Genomic DNA, 16430 nt, shown 5'->3' on the forward strand with positions numbered 1-16430 from the left:
TGGGTCCTTTCTCTCATGGCAGGGTAAAAACAGCAGTTCTCTTTGTCTGTGTGTTTCTGCTTTCAGTTCTCAATTTATAAGACCCCAGCAAGACGGTGGAGATCCAACCTGGGTCATGCCTCACTGACATCCTCCAATCAAAGGCACTAAAGCAATCTAATCAAAAGTTCCCTTAACAGAATCTAGTGCGGTCAAAGGGCCCCACACCCACAGGAATGGATTAGTTCAAGGAACATGATCTTTTCTGGGATTCACAAAAAACTTTAAACTGTCATACATGTTAATCACTATTCTCCTTTCTGTCTATGAATTTGCTTATTCTAAGTATTTCCTATAAGAGCAATCATACACTATCCTTTTTCTGTTTCACTCAACATGATGTCTTAAAGGTTCTACCACATTATAGCATGTACCAGCAATTCAGTTCTTTTCATTTCTTTTTCCATTGTGTGACATTTTATTTATCCAGTCATCTTTTGGGGGATACTTGAGTGTTTTAGTTAGGATTCTCAAGGGGAAACAGAACAGGGAATATATATATACACACACACACAAACACACACATATACACACACATATATATGTATAGTAATTATTATGAGATATTGTTATAGGAATTGACTAATACAACTGTGGTTATAGCAAGTCCAAATTCTGTAAGGCAGGCTGCAAGCTGTGGATGCCAATGAAGTTTTTTTTTTTTTCCCAGGGGAGGTTTTTGATGAATTCTCTAGGAGAAGCTGGCTGGCGGAAAGAGTTGGAAATTTTCCCTTTTGACTGATGAAAACATCACTTCATCTCTGTTTTGTTGTGTCATCATCTTGCTGCGTGACTCACTTGCGCAGGCACTGGCTCACCGTACGGGCACTGGCTTGCCACGCAGGCACACTTTTTCTTTTTCTTTTTTACCAGGAGGCCCCAAGGATTGAACCTGGGTCCTCCCATATGGTAGGCAAAAACCCTATCATTTGAGCCACATCACTTCCCAAGAATTTTTAATAATACTCATCCTAGTGTAAGTGAAGTGATATCTCATTGTAGTTTATTTATTTATTTATTTATTTCTCTCCCCTCCCCCCCACCCCAGTTGTCTGTTCTCTGTGTCTATTTGCTGCGTGTTCTTTGTCCACTTCTGTTGTTTTCAGCGGCATGGGAATCTGTGTTTCTTTTTGTTGCGTCATCTTGTTGTGTCAGCTCTCCATGTGTGCGGTGCCATTCCTGGGCAGGCTGCACTTTCTTTTGCGCTGGGTGGCTCTCCCCCCAACGCGGGGGACATTTGCATGGCATGGCACTCCTTGAGTGCATCAGCACTGTGCATGGGCCAGCTCCACACGGGTCAAGGAGGCCTGGGGTTTGAACCGCGGACCTCCCATTTGGTAGATGGATGCCCTAACCACTGGGCCAAGTCCACTGTCTCATTGTAGTTTTAATTTGCATTTCTCTAATGGCTAATGATATTATCTTTTCATATATTTCTTGGCCATTTGAATATCTTTGGAGTAATATCTATTCAAATCTTTAGGCATTTTTTAATTGGATTGTCTTTTTGTTGTTGAGTTGTAGTTCTTTGTATATTCTGGATATTAAACCCTTATCAGATATATGGCTTCCAAATATTTTCTACCATTCTTTAGGTTGTCTTTTTCACTTTTTTGATAGTGTTCTTTGAAACATCAAAGTTTTTAGTTTTGATGAAGTCCATTATATCTTTTTTCTTTTGTTCCTCGTGCTTTTGGTGTAAAATATAAAAATCTGAGAAGCAGATGTGGCTCAAGTGATAGGGCTTCCACCTACCATATGGGAGGATCCGTGTTTGATCCCTGGGGCCTCCTGGTGAAAAAGAAGAAGAGAAAGCATGTGAACGAGTGCCCGCGTGGTGAACCAGTGCCCACATAATGAGCTGAGTGCCTGCATGGCGATCCGAGTGCCCATGCAGTGAACCAGTGCCTGCGCAAGTGAGTCATGCAGCAAGATGATGACGCAACAAAAGAGAGACAAAGGGGAGAGTCAAGGTGAAGTGCAGCAGAAACTGGAACTGACGTGGCACAGTTAATAGGGAAACTTTCTCCACATTAGAGGTCCTCAGGATTGAATCCCGGTAAATCCTAGAGGAGAAAAAAATGAGAAGACCGAAAGAGAAATAGATACAGAAGATCACACAGCGAATGGATACAGACAGCAAAAACAGAAGGGTGGGGGGAGGGGGAAAAGAAGGGGGGGATAAATAAATACTTTAAAAATACAAAAATCTGTTGGTTTCTACAAAGTCCTGGAGATATTTTTCTATGCCTTTTTTTTGGTAAGAGTTTAATAGTTTTAGCTCTTATGTTTCTTTTTTTTTTTTTTAAAGATTTATTTATTTATTTCTCTCCCCTTCCCCTCACCCCTCCATCCCGGTTGTCTGTTCTCTGTGTCTATTTGCTGCATCTTCTTCTTTGTCCACTTCTGTTGTTGTCAGTGGCTCAGGAATCTGTGTTTCTTTTTGTTGCGTCATCTTGTTACGTCAGCTCTTTGTGTAGGCAGTGTCATTCTTAGGCAGGCTGCACTTTCTTTCGCACTGGGCGGCTTTCCTTACGGGGTGCACTCCTTGCGCGTGGGGCTCCCCTGCGCGGGGGACACCCCTGAGTGGCACGGCACTCCTTGCGCACATCAGCGCTGTGCATGGGCCAGCTCCACATGGGTCAAGGAGGCCCGGGATTTGAACTGCAGACCTCCCATGTGGTAGACGGACACCCTAACCACTGGGCTAAGTCCGCTTCCCATCTTATTTTTCAATTGTTGAGCCATTTTGAATTATTTTTTGTAAATGGTGAGAAGTAGTGGTCTTCATGCATTCTGTTGCATGAAGATTTCCACTTGTTCCAGCACCATTTGTTGAAAAGACTCTCATTTTCCCATTCAATGGACTTGGCACCTTATAGAAAATCAACTGGTCATAGATGTGTGGATTTATATCTGGATTCTTAGTTCGTATGTATCTATCCTTATGCCAGTGTCATCCTTTTTTTTTTTTTGAGGTACCTGAGATTGAACCCAGGACCTTACACATGGGAAGCAGGCAGGCAACCAGTTGAGCTACATCCACTCCCCCATACTGTTTGTTTTTTTAATTTCTCTCCCCTTCCACGCTCCCCCCCTCCACCTCCAGTTGTCTGCTGTCTGTGTCCATTTGCTGTGTGTTCTTCTGTGTCCACTTATATTATTCTTGTCAGCGGCACCGGGAATCTCTTTTTTTTGTTGCGTTATCTTGCTGCGTCAGCTCTGTGTGTGTGTGGCGCCACTCCTGGGCAGACTGCACTTTTTTCGCGCTGGGCAGCTCTCCTTACGAGGCGCACTCCTTGTGTGTGTGGCTCCCCTATGTGGGGTACACCCCTGTGTCACATGGCAGTCCTTGCATGCATCAGCACTGCACATGGGCCAGCTCATCACATGGGTCAGGAGGCCCTGGTTTTGAATCCTGACCTCCCATGTGGTAGGTGGATGCTCTCTATCTGTTGAACCAAATCTGCTTCCCCCTATACTGTTTTAATTACTGTAGCTTTGTACTAAGTTTTGAAATCAGGAAATATGAGTCTTACAACTTTATTCTTTCTCCAGGTTGTTTTGGCTACTTGAGGGCCCTTGCAGTTCCATATGAATTTTAGCATTAGTTTTCCCTTTCTGCAAAAAAAGGCTCTTGAATTTTGATAGGGATTCCACTGAATCTGCAGTCCGCTTTGGGTAGTATTGACATCTTAAGTCTTCGAATCCACTTTTACATAGCTGGCCCAATATCTAATTTTTTCCCTGCCTTCCTAAATTTGTGATTAAATACATATTATGAGCTTACAGGAATGTTTATTTGTATGACAAAACAGAAGTTAGCTAAGTTAATTTATAAGTATTTAATGGACTTTGAAATAAAGATTTTTTTATTTGCTTTTCTAGCTGTCACCACCGACTGAAGAAGAGAGAAGTGCAGCAGAGCAATTAAAATCTCCTATACCAGACTTGTGAAGAAATGGACTTGCAAAAGGGAACTCTAATGGGGATGAGATTAATTCCAGAGAGACTTAGGAAGGTGTCTTGTTAGCACTTGCTGACTGAGGTCAGTGGGTGCTGGTGAGGGAGAAGGTTTGTCTTGGGTTACTGGATAACAATGCCTTTCACAAAAGAGGAGAATGAAAGATGGACAGGCATTATATGAATAAAGTTCAGAAATAATGATGGAACAGGAATAAAGTTTTTTTAAAATAAATATATTTCCACTTAATTTTGTGATTTCAAGCAAGGAAGTCCCTAATACTATTTTGCATATTTCACAAAAATAAGGTTGATACCATACACTGTATACTGCAACTGCAACTTAAATTTTTTTTCCATTTTAAATAGTGAAAATTTTCATGTCACACATCCTTCATTCTTTCAGTTGAGGTGAAAGTCACATAATTATTCTATAGTGAACAATTCAATACCACTATTCTTAAAAGCTGCCTAGTAATCTATTTTATAGTTGTACTATAATTTTTATCAGTTCCTTATTGACAGCCATTTACATTGTATAATAGACAAATTAGGATGGGACGTGGGTAAGGGTGTGAGGTCTGTTCAACCTTTCCTCCTTAAGGATGCTGGTGGAGTAATTGATCATGGGCTTTCTAACACCAGCACCTGGCACAGAACCTCAACTTGGCATCTTGCCAACTTAATTAAGTTAGCCAAAATCTGATTTTGTGCTTGCAAGGAATGGCCTCTAATTAGTAGTACAGGTTTTCTAATTTTTCTGAACTATTGCAATAAATCCTTAAATACTGTTGGATCCTTGAGGAAACATTTATATGGCCAAAGAATTTGCACAGGACTCCATTTTAATATATTTCATTTTGTCTAGTCTCTTACCATTCTCATGACTCTTTGAATCCCAAGTACAGTACTGTGTTTCCTAAGTAATTTTTAGTGAAATAAATTAATTCTGTCCCAAATTAATCGTCTTAAATTAAATCTTTGTTCATGGCACTTACCTACTTAGAATAAAATTGTTGCACACTACTTGTCCCAATACTTGGACTGGAAAGTCGAAATACTAGGGCTTTGTACTTTATCGTTTGGGTTAAGCATAATAAATATATTCCTGCAATAAACCAGGCAAGGAAAAATTACTTCGGATTAAGAATTTTATTTACACCCTTTGTCTCACACCCTCAGTTCCTGCACTCTTCTCCCAGAAATTTGTAGAAACCAGATGCCTGTGGTAGAAATGGTGACTAGTGTAGAAACGCATTATCACTTTACACTGTCTCCACCGCCAGAATGAGGGTGGAGTTGGGTGTGGGCCTGATAGTTTTTCAGTCGTGGTTCTCCCCCCACCCTCCCGATTTGAGAACGCGAAATTTCTCTTCACGCCTCAGTATCCCGAGCTTTCCAACTTCTTTCTCTTAGGTAGGTGGAGCGGGAATCGTCCAAATGTTACAATACAGTAACGCTTTATCTGAAAGAAAGAAGCATTAGCTTTGAGTCCTCTGTACTAGGATTTCTCAAAATGCGGGCCGGGGGAAAATTTACATCCAAATCCCCGGGAGTGTTAGTTTCAAATGCTGATTTTCTGGGCCCCACCCTGGAATCAAGGAGTTCAGATACCTAGGGGTGTGGCTCCAGCGTCCGCGTTTTCCGTCCAGCACTCAAGATACCTTCAGTCTCTAGCGGGCAAAAGTTTGAGACCCAGGACCGCCCTCCCTAAAGGTGGGGCGGAGCGCAGCGCGCTGCGAACCGCCTTGACTCCAGAGCCCGCGCCAGGTTCGGGCCAAAGGCACGCAATCCTGCGGCAGCTAGTTTCCAAATCTCGTGTGCGTCCCCGCGGCGCGGGAACTACGCGCTTGACTCTCCTTTGCTCCCTTCCCGCAGCCATATGAGCGCATGCGCGCCACTCCTCCAAGCTACGGCTCGCCGCCAGCTACCCTGGTTACCGTTGGTGTTTGCGAATTCCCTGCAGCACCTTCTTTGCTAGAGATTAGCATCCCCAGGCTCCAGCAGCGGTTCGGATAAGCGCGCGCCCACGTCACGTGGGCCGCGGCTTCCTCCTGGTGGCTGGCGGGGGATTGAGGCAGAGGAAGGAGCTGCGGCCGTAGCTCACCCTCCCTCTGTTCCCCTGGGCGGGCGCGCGGGTAAAAATGGCGAAGTGGGGGTAGCCGGCGACGTAGCCAAAGCGATGGGACGCACAGGTGGGGCTCCCTGACGGGCGCCGGAGTATTGTCGGCGGTGGATCTGACCTGGAAACCTTGGGCCGGCGCCTAATAGGTCAGGCCACGGACTCTGCGGGTTGCCGAAGGCCCCGCCGAGAGCCCGAGGCAATGGATGAACAGAGCGTGGAGGTGAGGGTTTTGAGGAGGGTGGTGGTTAATTTTCCCCCGTCACCCAGTGAGTGTTCTTGATTCGGGCTGCCTTGAAGACCTCCCTCCGGTGGGGCACCCCCATCTTCTCTTTAAGGTTGTGGAAAGGGCCGACCCGTTGCGGATATAGCTACGCTAGTTCCTTAGCCATTTGGATGCCTTGTGCCCAGACCTTTCTGAAGTCAGGTGGTGCGTATCCTAGCGTTTCAAGTATGCCTTGGCACCGGTTCTCATCCCCACAGGAATGTCAGCTGCACCTTGTGCCGGGCAAACTTGCGGATCACATGAATGTACCTTGCGACTTGCCACCAGTTCTTGCGAATACGTTCATGTGCGTACCCAAATTACCCTTGGAATTGTCTTTCCTTAGTGGTGCATTTTGCAGACTCTTGCTCTTCCTTGATTGGAGGAGGACATATTCATACCATACCATTTGACTGATTTTCCAGAATAAACTATTTTTAAAATACCTGACTTTCAAAATAAGCTGTGATTTCAAATGCGTCTGATATTTAGGTAAAAGTCAGGAACAAAAAAAGGTTCCCCTTATTGGATGTAATTATTTAGTCATTGTCAATTTTTGAAACATCCCATATTAAAATGCTGAATCCATTCTTGGCAACTCTGCCTAGACACTCTGAAGCCAGTATGCCACTCACTTGAAGCTAGTTCATCCAATGGTCGTGTCCACCTTGCAGTCAGTAACAGAGTCTGCAGACCCTGCAGAGTTAGACTCGAGTAATTTTCTCTTTAATTCTTCATGTGAAAGGTTCATAATCTTAGGTTGTAGGATGGTTTAATTCTGGAATGGAGTAAAAATAAATGTCAGTAATGTAAAAAACTTACAACACAATTATAGTACGTTTAATTATATCATTTTCTTGTTATAGTTTGTTAGATACCTCCTAAATTGATTCATCTGAGGTTGGCAAAAATAATACTATTTCTCCTATTTAAATTTTTTTCTTCCTACAGCATCATAGAGGCACCGCCAAAATTCTCAATAGGGACAGAATCTCAGGTTGAAATAAGTAGTTGATTGCAGCATCAGATTTCTCCTGAATTTGTTTCTCTCTGAAACAAAGTACACTGCCATTGGGATAAATACCTTTGAAAAGTTTTTTTTTTTTTTTAAATTATGAAAGAATCATCTTCTATGAGGAAATTGCCAGAAAAGTAAAGAGAGTTCGTATTGTTCATTCAGTCATATAGTCTGCCTTTTTTGCAACTGTTATACATCACAAGCATTTTCCTATATCATTAAATTGATAAATATTTCTAGTGACTTTATTGTAATACATGTGTAACGGCCCTAAATTAACTTAATCATGTTTGGACATTTGGGTTGTAGCCAGATTTTTACCATTATAATTCAAAGTGCTTCAATGAAATATTTGTGTATAAAGCTGTGTTTGGATTTCATATCCTTAAGGATATAACCATTGCGAAGCTTAGACTAAAGGAAACACATTTTCCAGGGGGAGTTCTGAGGTGTCTTGAAGTTTTACTAACCATGTCGTGATAGAGAATATAGTTAAGATTGGGATGTTATTAACACATAATAAATGTGTCTGATGAATTATAATAAGCATGCTTTTTACTTTTGATTCAGTAGTCTAATCTGGTTGACCTTACATCTTTTATTACTTTTAGAGTATTGCTGAAGTTTTCCGATGTTTTATTTGTATGGAGAAGTTGCGGGATGCTCGCCTTTGTCCTCATTGCTCCAAGCTTTGCTGTTTCAGCTGTATTAGGGTAAGTTGTATTTCGTTTTTACGTGTATTTAATAGAGATAAAATATATTGTAAAGATTAACCGTTTCCCTTATTATCTTTTAATTATTTAACATTTGAGTTATTTTAAAAAAAGTCTCTTTAAATGAATGTTCCTTAATAGGAAGACCCTCAGTATGACCCTCAATATGAATAAACACCATGTGATAACATAGGCATCAAATGTCTGAAGATAGCTAGAAGATATCTAGAAATCAAAGCTTATTGTGTTATTACTCTTTTTACATTATTAAATTCTTAGCACATTTAATGGATACGTATAACGTGCCTGCATTGTGTTTCCAGTTATTTGAGGAATATTAAGATAATTGATAAATTACTTACCCTGAAGGTTCATAAGTCTAATTGAGGGAATGTATTTTGTATATTGAAGGATGTGTAGTTGCAGTGGAAATAAAGAGAGTTTATGGGTGTTTGGGGAAAAGGGAGTAAAGCAGCTAATAGCTTAAAAGGCAAAGAATAAAATCATATAATCTTAATAGTTAGAAGAGACCTTAGAGGTGAAGATAATCCAGTGGTTTTAAAGCCTAAAGATAGGTGAGCCCTTCAGACAAAATGATGAGGAAACCCCAAGTGCAAAGCAGAAGAACCTTACTTTGGTGGAGGGTAGTTGAGTGGGTATCCAACAGCACATCAACAGAGCACAGTAGGGGGGGTGGGGGGGTGGGGTTGAATGGGACCTCACATATATATTTTTAATGTAATATTATTACAAAGTCAATAAAAAATAAAAAAATTTAATAAAAAAAAAAAAAAAAAAAAAACAGAGCACAGTAGAAAACTGCTGTATCCCATAATTCTTAGATTACTTTCTTTACTAAAAATCAGAGCCATTTAATAGGACTCTTCAACTCAAAATTTCTGTTTCCATATTCCTGCCTAAAAAAGATAAATATCCTTTTGTCAAAAGTAATATCTGTAACACTTAGGTTAAATAATTTGCTACCCATTGCACAGCTAACTATTGATGTAATGGATTTGAACTGAGGCTGTATGGCTCAAGAGCCAGTGCTCTTTACTGCTATACTAACTGCAGAAGAAATTGGTTCCTTTCTAGTTTTCTGATACTTTTCCTACTCATAAACTGAGACACTTAATCTTCCCTTGGGCTTTTTCTTCAGCTAATAGAATGTACATAACAAGACCTACCTCACAGAGTAGTTGCGGCATTAAATAAGCTAAAAAGTAATTGAGAAATTATGAAGTACTATCCACATATAAGTTGTTATTCTAGTTGTTAAAATAGCAACAAGTACATATAGCATTATTATATACATGTTATAGATGGTGAAACTGAAGCTCAGAGACATTAATTTATTAGCCTCCACTGATATAGTTAATTAAGTAGTGGGATCTGGACTCAGCTCTTTATTTTTAAAAAACTATCTTTTTAATCATGATAAAATGTACATAACATAAAAATCATTTTAACCATTCTAAGTGGACAATTCGTTTACATTTTTTAAGTACATTGACAATACTCCGTAATGAATTTGACCACTATTTCATCATCCTGAACCAAAATTCAAACTCATTTAACAATAATTCTTCAGTCAGCTCTTTTATTATTATTATTTTTGTTACTGGAGAATTAGGTTTACAGAAAATTGTGTAGAAAGTACAAAGTTCCCATACTCTATTCTACGCACACAGTTTTCCCTTTTATTAACAGTTTGCATTAGTGTGGTACCTTTGTTATAATTTTGACACAGTCATGAAACAGTATTTTTTATGATTATACTGTTAACTGTAGTCTGTCCATAGTTTACATTAGGGTTTACTGTTTGTGTTGTACATTTCTGTGGCTTTTTTTCTCCTTAACAAATCAATTTTTGGGATACATATTAATAAAGCATTAATCCATCCAAAGTATACCATCAGTGAGTGGTATTTGGCGTAAACACGTATTTGTTCATTCATCACTTCAGTCATTTTTGAGTACTTTCATTATTCCAATAATAAACAAAAAACAACTAACTAACCAAAAACTCATCACCTCTCAATCTTTTTATGCTTCCCCTTCTGTATATAGGTGCTATTCGTTTTCCTTTTCTCTAGTATTTTTGTATTTATATTTTGTAAAAACAGTCCTATATTTGTAATATCACCCGTATTCATGTTTTACGTGAGGTTTTACTATCTTATATAGAGTTCCATAGTGACAGTTTTTAGCTTTCCTTCTAGTAAAATACATGACCTTAGACTTTCCTTCCAACCACTGCCATACCCATACAATAGCACTGCTAGTTACAAACATTATGTTGGGCTGTTAACTTTTCTATTAATTTCCAAAGATTAACAAACTTTTTATCAATTCTTTACAGATTAACCCTTAGCTTTTCATTATCTACCGTCTTTCTATTTTTCTGGTAACCAGTATGCTAATTATTAACTTCATGAGTTTACACACTATATTTAATTCATCCTATAGCTTTTTTCAAAAGAGAAGTTTTACAGAAAAATCACCATGCATAAAATATAGAGTTCCCATATAACATTTTATTATTAACACCTTGCTTTAGTGATTAGAGTTGTTCATTTGTTATAATTCATGAAATAACATTTTTATAATTGTTCTTTAACTGTAGTTCATTGTTTACAATAGGATACATTGTTGTACAGTACTGTGTTTTTTAAAATTGTATTCTAGTAAGATATATACAACCCGAAATTTACCCTTTTAAATCACATTCAGTTATATAATTCTGTGACGTTAATTACATTTAATGTTACACTATCATCATTATCATCTATTACCATAACTTTTCCGTCACCCCAAATAGAAACTCTTTACCAAATAAGCTTAATTCCCAGTTCCCTATCTTTACCCTGGGCCCTGGTAACCTGTATTCTAGTTTCTGACTCTGAATTTGCTTATTCTAATTATTTCATATCGGTGAGATCATAGAATAGTTGTACTTTTTGGTCTGGCTTATTTCACTCAATGAGATTCATCCAAGTTGTCTTATGTCAGAAACTCAACCTTTTTTACTGTTGATTAATATTCCATTGTATGTATATAATCACATTTTGTTTAAACATTCATTGGTTGATGGATACTAGGGTTACATTCATTTTTTGGCAAATATGAGTAATACTGCTATGAATAATAGTGTGGAACTATCTCTTCAAGTCCCCATTTTGAATTCTTTTGGGTATATACCTAGAAGAGGGATTGCTGGGTCATATGGTAATTCTATACTTAACTTTCTGAAGAACTGCCAAACTGTGTTACAGAGCAGCTGCACCATTTTACATTTCCAGCAGCAATGACTGAGTGTTCCTATTTCTCCACATCCTCTCCAATAATTATTTTCTGTTTATTAATAGTAGCCATGCTAGGTGTATGTGAAATGGTATCTTGTGATGGTTGATTTGGTTTGCTTTCTTGTATTGGCCATGTGAATATCTTCTTTGGAGAAATGTCTAATCAAGTCTTTTGCCCATTTTTTAAATTGGGTTGTCTTTTTGTTGAGTTGTGGGATTTCCTTATTATTCTGGATACTAAGACCTTATCAAATATTTTTTCCCATGGAGTAGTTTTTTCTGTCAACTTTTCACTTTCATGGTAAAGTCCTTTGGGACAGAAAAAGTTTTTAATTTTAATGAGGTCCCATTTACCTGTTTTATCTTTTGTTGCTTATACTTTTGTTGTAAGTCTAAGACCTTGCCTAACAGAAGGTCCTAAAGCTGCTGATATTTTAATTGGGATTGCATTGAATCTGTGAATAGCTTTGGGTAGGATTTACATCTTAATGATATTTAGTTTCCCATGAATACCCTGAATGTCCTTTGAATGTCCTTGTGTTTATTTAGGTCTTTGATTTCTCTTCGCAAAATTTTATTTTCCATATACCACTCTTTCACAGCCGTGGTTAAATTTATTCCAGATATTTGACGGTTTTATTTGCTATTGTAAATGGAACTTTTTCTTTATTTCCTTTTCAGATTGATCATTACTAGTATTTAGAAAAACGACTCATTTTTGCATATTGATCTTGTAGCCTGCTACTTTGCTGAATTTGACTGTTAGCTCTAGTAACTTTGCTGTAGGTTTTTCAGGATTTTCTCTATATAGGGTCATGCCATTTGAAAGTACAGACATAATACTTTTTCATTTCTAAATGTATGCCTTTTATTTATTTATTTATTTATTTTTTTTTTTTTAAAAAGATTTATTTATTTATTTAATTCCCCTTCCCTCCCCCGGTTGTCTGTTTTCTGTGTCTTTTTGCTGCGTCTTGTTTTCTTTTGTCCGCTTCTGTTGTCGTCAGCGGCACGGGAAGTGTGGGCGGCGCCATTCCCCGGCAGGCTGCTCCCTCCTTCGCGCTGGGCGGCTCTCCTTATGGGTGCACTCCTTGCGCGTGGGGCTCCCCCACGCGGGGGACACCCCTGCGTGGCAGGGCACTCCCTGCGCGCATCAGCACTGCGCATGGGCCAGCTCCACACGGGTCAAGGAGGCCCGGGGCTTGAACCACGGACCTCCCATGTGGTAGACGGACGCCCTAACCACTGGGCCAAAGTCCGTTTCCCTTTTTATTTATTTATTTTTGCCTAATTGCTCTGGCTAGAACTCCCAGTATGATGTTGAGTAATTGTAGTGACATTAGGCAGGGCATCCTTGTCTTGTTCCTGATCTTCAGAGAAAAGTTTTCAGTCTTTCACAATTAAGTATGATGTTAGCAGTAGGTTTTTCATATATACATTTTTTGTATTTTTTTGTGTTTAGAAAGTTTCCTTCCATTCCTAGTTTTCTAAATGTTTTTATCAAGAAGGGGTGCTGTCAGTTGAGAAGACCTTGTAATTTTTTCCCCTCATTCTATTAATGTGGTATATTATATAAATTGATTTCCTTTTGTTGAGCCACCCTTGCATACATTGGATATATCCCACCTAATCATGATGTAGCATTCTTTTAATATATTGATGATTCAGTTTGCTAGTATTTTGTTGAGGATTTTTACATCTATATTTAAGAGAGGTATTGGTCTGTAATTTTCTTTTCTTGTACTATGTTTATCTGGTTTTGGTATTATGGTGATGTTGGTCTCATAGAATGAGGTAGGAAGTACTCCCTTGTGTCCAACTTTTTGGAGGAGTTTGAGCAGGTTTGGTGTTAATGTTTCATAAAATTGGTCAGTGAAGATGTTTGGTCCTTGTCTTTTCTTTCTTGTTTTTTAAAAATTTTTTTAAAAGATTTATTTATTTCTCCCCACTCCCCCATTGTTTGGGCTCGCTGTCTGTCTTCCTTTCACGAGACACCAGGAACCAAACCCAGGGGCCTCCCATGTGAGAGGGAGGTGCCTAATTGTTTGAGCTGTCTCTGCTTCCTACTTTGTTATGTCTCTTGTTATGTTTTCCTCCCTGCATCTCTTGTTGCATCATCATGTTGTGTCAGCTTGCCACACCAGCTTGCTTTGGCAGCTTGTTATCCTGCTTGTCTTCTCTAGAAGGCACTGGGAACTGAACCTGGGACCTCCCATGTGGTAGGCAGGAACTCAGTGACTTGAGCCACATCTACTTCCCAAGATCTTGGGAGGTTTTTGCTTACTGATTCAATTTCTTGCCTATTTAGATCTATTTCTTTAGAGTCTTAGGTAGTTTCTGTGGTTCTAGGAATTTGTCCCTTTCATCTAGGCTATCTAATTTGTTGGCATACAGTTATTTATAGTATCTTCTTATAATTCTTTTTATTTCTGTGGAGCCAGTAGTAATGTCCCCTATTTCATTTCCTGATTTTAGCTATTTGCATCCCATTTCTTTTTCTCTTGGTCTTTCAAAGAACCAACCTTTGGTTTTCTTGAATCTGTTTTTTTTTATTCTTTATTCTTTTACTGTTGCTTTAATCTTTATTTCCTTCATTTTGTTCTTTTTTGGATTTTGTTCCTAGTTACTCCAGGTGTTCAGTTAGGTCTTGGATTTGAAATCAACTTTTTTAATGGGAATTCATATGCTTACACCATTCCATGTGAAGTAGGGTTCCCTCCAATACTGGGTGCTCTCTCGTATGTCTTAAAGCCAATAATCCTTTGTCCCAATAATCCTTTGGCTTGTTTCTTACACTGCTTACCTACCTGTAAGCTGCTTTTGCCCACTGGGCATGTTCTGGGAGGACAAGCCAGAGATAATTGTCCTGGTTCAGTCTTTTAGTTTGCCATTCAATTGATTGACACTGATGTAAGCACCCCAGTTTGCGTATAGACATTATTCTGTTCTCTCTGGAACAGGATCAGAGACTCACAATTGGTATGCATGTTGGTTGTATACATGCTGGAGAGAGGTTCAGAGTGGAATCAGCCATGTCCTCCTATCATCCTTAAAACTCTATTTTCTTGATTTGGCACTTGCCAATTATTGCAACCCTTGAACCATTTTTTGGCATTTTGGGGAAGATAGTATGCTAGTTTTTGTTTTTTTCCCTCCTACCTTTAGGAGGAACCAGGAATTGAACCCAGGACCTCCTATATGGGAAGTAGGTGCTCAACCACTGAGCTATATCTGCTCCCCAATAAGCGTTGGTCTTTTCATTTCTTTGTTTTGTTTTTAGGAGGTACTGGGGATCGAACCCAGAACCTCGTATGTGGGAAACCAGGTGCTCAGCCACTTTAGCTATATCTGTTCCCCACTGTCAGTTTTTGATTGTTGTTCTGAGATTGTTGGTGAATGGCACCGTGGAGTGCCTTATGCTGCCGTCTTGGTTGACTGGAATTTTTTTTCGTTCAGCTCTTTTGATGAAGGTCTGCTGTGCTCATGAATTATGATTATTGTTGTTATTATTTTTCATGCGGGGCGGCTCTCCTTGCGGGGCGCACCCTTGTGCATGGGACTCTCCTATGCAGGGGACACCCTGCGTGGCATGGCACTCCTTGTGCATGGCAGCACTGTGTGTGGGCCAGCTCACCACATGGGCCAAGAGGCCCTGGGTTCAAACTCTGGACCTATATGGTAGGCGGATGCTCTATCAGTTGAGCCACATCTGCTTCCCTTGTTTTTTTAAATATATATTTGATTTATTTTTAAAAGATAATTAGATTACATAAAATGTTACATAAAACAATATAAGGGATTCCCATATGCTCCACTCCCTACACCTCCCATTTTTCCCCACATTAACAACTTCTTTCATTAGTGTGGTACATTCATTGCATTTGATGAACACATTTTGGAACATTGCCACTAATCATGGATTATAGTTTACATTGTAGTTTACGCTCTCTCCCACTTAATTCTGTAGGCTATGGTCATATATGTAATGATCTATATCTGCTGTTGCAGTGTCACTCAGGACAATTTCAAGTCCTGAAATTGCCCATGTATTACACCTCTTTGTCCCTCTCCCTGACTTCAGCACCTCCAGTGGCCACTGTCTCCACATCAGTGATATGATTTCTTCCATTGCTAGAATCACAATAAGTCGATAGTAGAATACCAGTAAGTGCAAGTCCACTCTAGTCCATATTTTATTCCCCAATCCTTAGGATTCTGGGATGGTGCTGTCCACTCCACCTCTCATTGAGAGGGGGATTCAGTCCCAGATGGCTGATGGATGAGCCTCTTTTGTTTGCAATTGTAGACGCTCTCAGTTCCTTGCTGTGGTGGTTGTACATCCTCACTTCCTTGTTAGTTGTCCTGTGTAAGTCCAACGTATTGGAGAGTAGGTGTTGCAACTCTGCTGGGTCTCAGGGCCCAACTGGCATATGAGCAACCTAGAGAGTCAAATCTCTTGGATGTACACCTACCAACTCCAGCACCAACTCTAGGTTCAAATAAAGGGGACAGAAGAGGCATGTATAGAGAAGTCATATCTGAGTCCAACTCTGTCACACTAGGGAGCACAAACTCCAAAGTAGGGCCGACTGGCGAAGCACCACCCTCTGGAGTTATCTGCCGTGACCATAGGACCTGGGTGTCTGCAGAGTCCTCAGGAGCCCCACTGTTTGGAGTAGTATGTACTTTGACTATCTATGAGATCCTGCTGAGACGTGCATAAGTATTAACTCTGGGAAGACCTCCCAGCTCATTTTAAAGTCACTTAGCCATATAAATTCTTTTGCCTTTACCTTTTCCCCCTTTTATTCAAGGTTTTTTTTTCAGTTGCATTGCTCACTGGTGTTCGGTAGTAATCCCTTGGTGCTAGGGAGACTCAGCCCCAGGAGTCATGTCCCATGCTGCGGTCAAGGTAATGCATTTATTTCCTGAGTTTGGCTGAGAGAGGCCACATTTGAGCAACAGGGAGGCTCTCAGGAGGTAACTCTTAGGCACCTTACAACAC

The 16430-nt window shown here is 39.8% G+C and overlaps 2 protein-coding genes across 10 annotated transcripts in view; both read left to right on the forward strand.

The window, feature by feature from the left end:
• Window positions 1–4128, forward strand: part of SKA2 (spindle and kinetochore associated complex subunit 2) — a 34237-nt gene extending 30109 nt beyond the window's left edge. For all 3 annotated transcript variants that reach the window (XM_004468207.5, XM_071210895.1, XM_071210896.1), the window contains one exon: window positions 3928–4128. In XM_004468207.5, coding sequence (XP_004468264.1) covers window positions 3928–3996 — 69 coding nt within the window. In that variant the 3' untranslated portion in view covers window positions 3997–4128. The remainder of the gene's footprint in view (window positions 1–3927) is intronic.
• A 1770-nt stretch (window positions 4129–5898) lies between these two features.
• Window positions 5899–16430, forward strand: part of TRIM37 (tripartite motif containing 37) — a 223966-nt gene continuing 213434 nt past the window's right edge. For 6 of the 7 annotated variants that reach the window (XM_071210891.1, XM_058283891.1, XM_058283895.1 and 3 more), the window contains exons 1-2: window positions 5899–6347; window positions 8019–8120. In XM_071210891.1, the coding sequence (XP_071066992.1) occupies window positions 6327–6347; window positions 8019–8120 (123 nt within the window). In that variant the 5' untranslated portion in view covers window positions 5899–6326. The remainder of the gene's footprint in view (window positions 6348–8018; window positions 8121–16430) is intronic. The other variant, XM_071210892.1, reaches the window with a different exon arrangement.

This window comes from Dasypus novemcinctus, chromosome 21 (assembly GCF_030445035.2).
Source record: "Dasypus novemcinctus isolate mDasNov1 chromosome 21, mDasNov1.1.hap2, whole genome shotgun sequence".
NCBI lineage: Eukaryota > Metazoa > Chordata > Mammalia > Cingulata > Dasypodidae > Dasypus > Dasypus novemcinctus.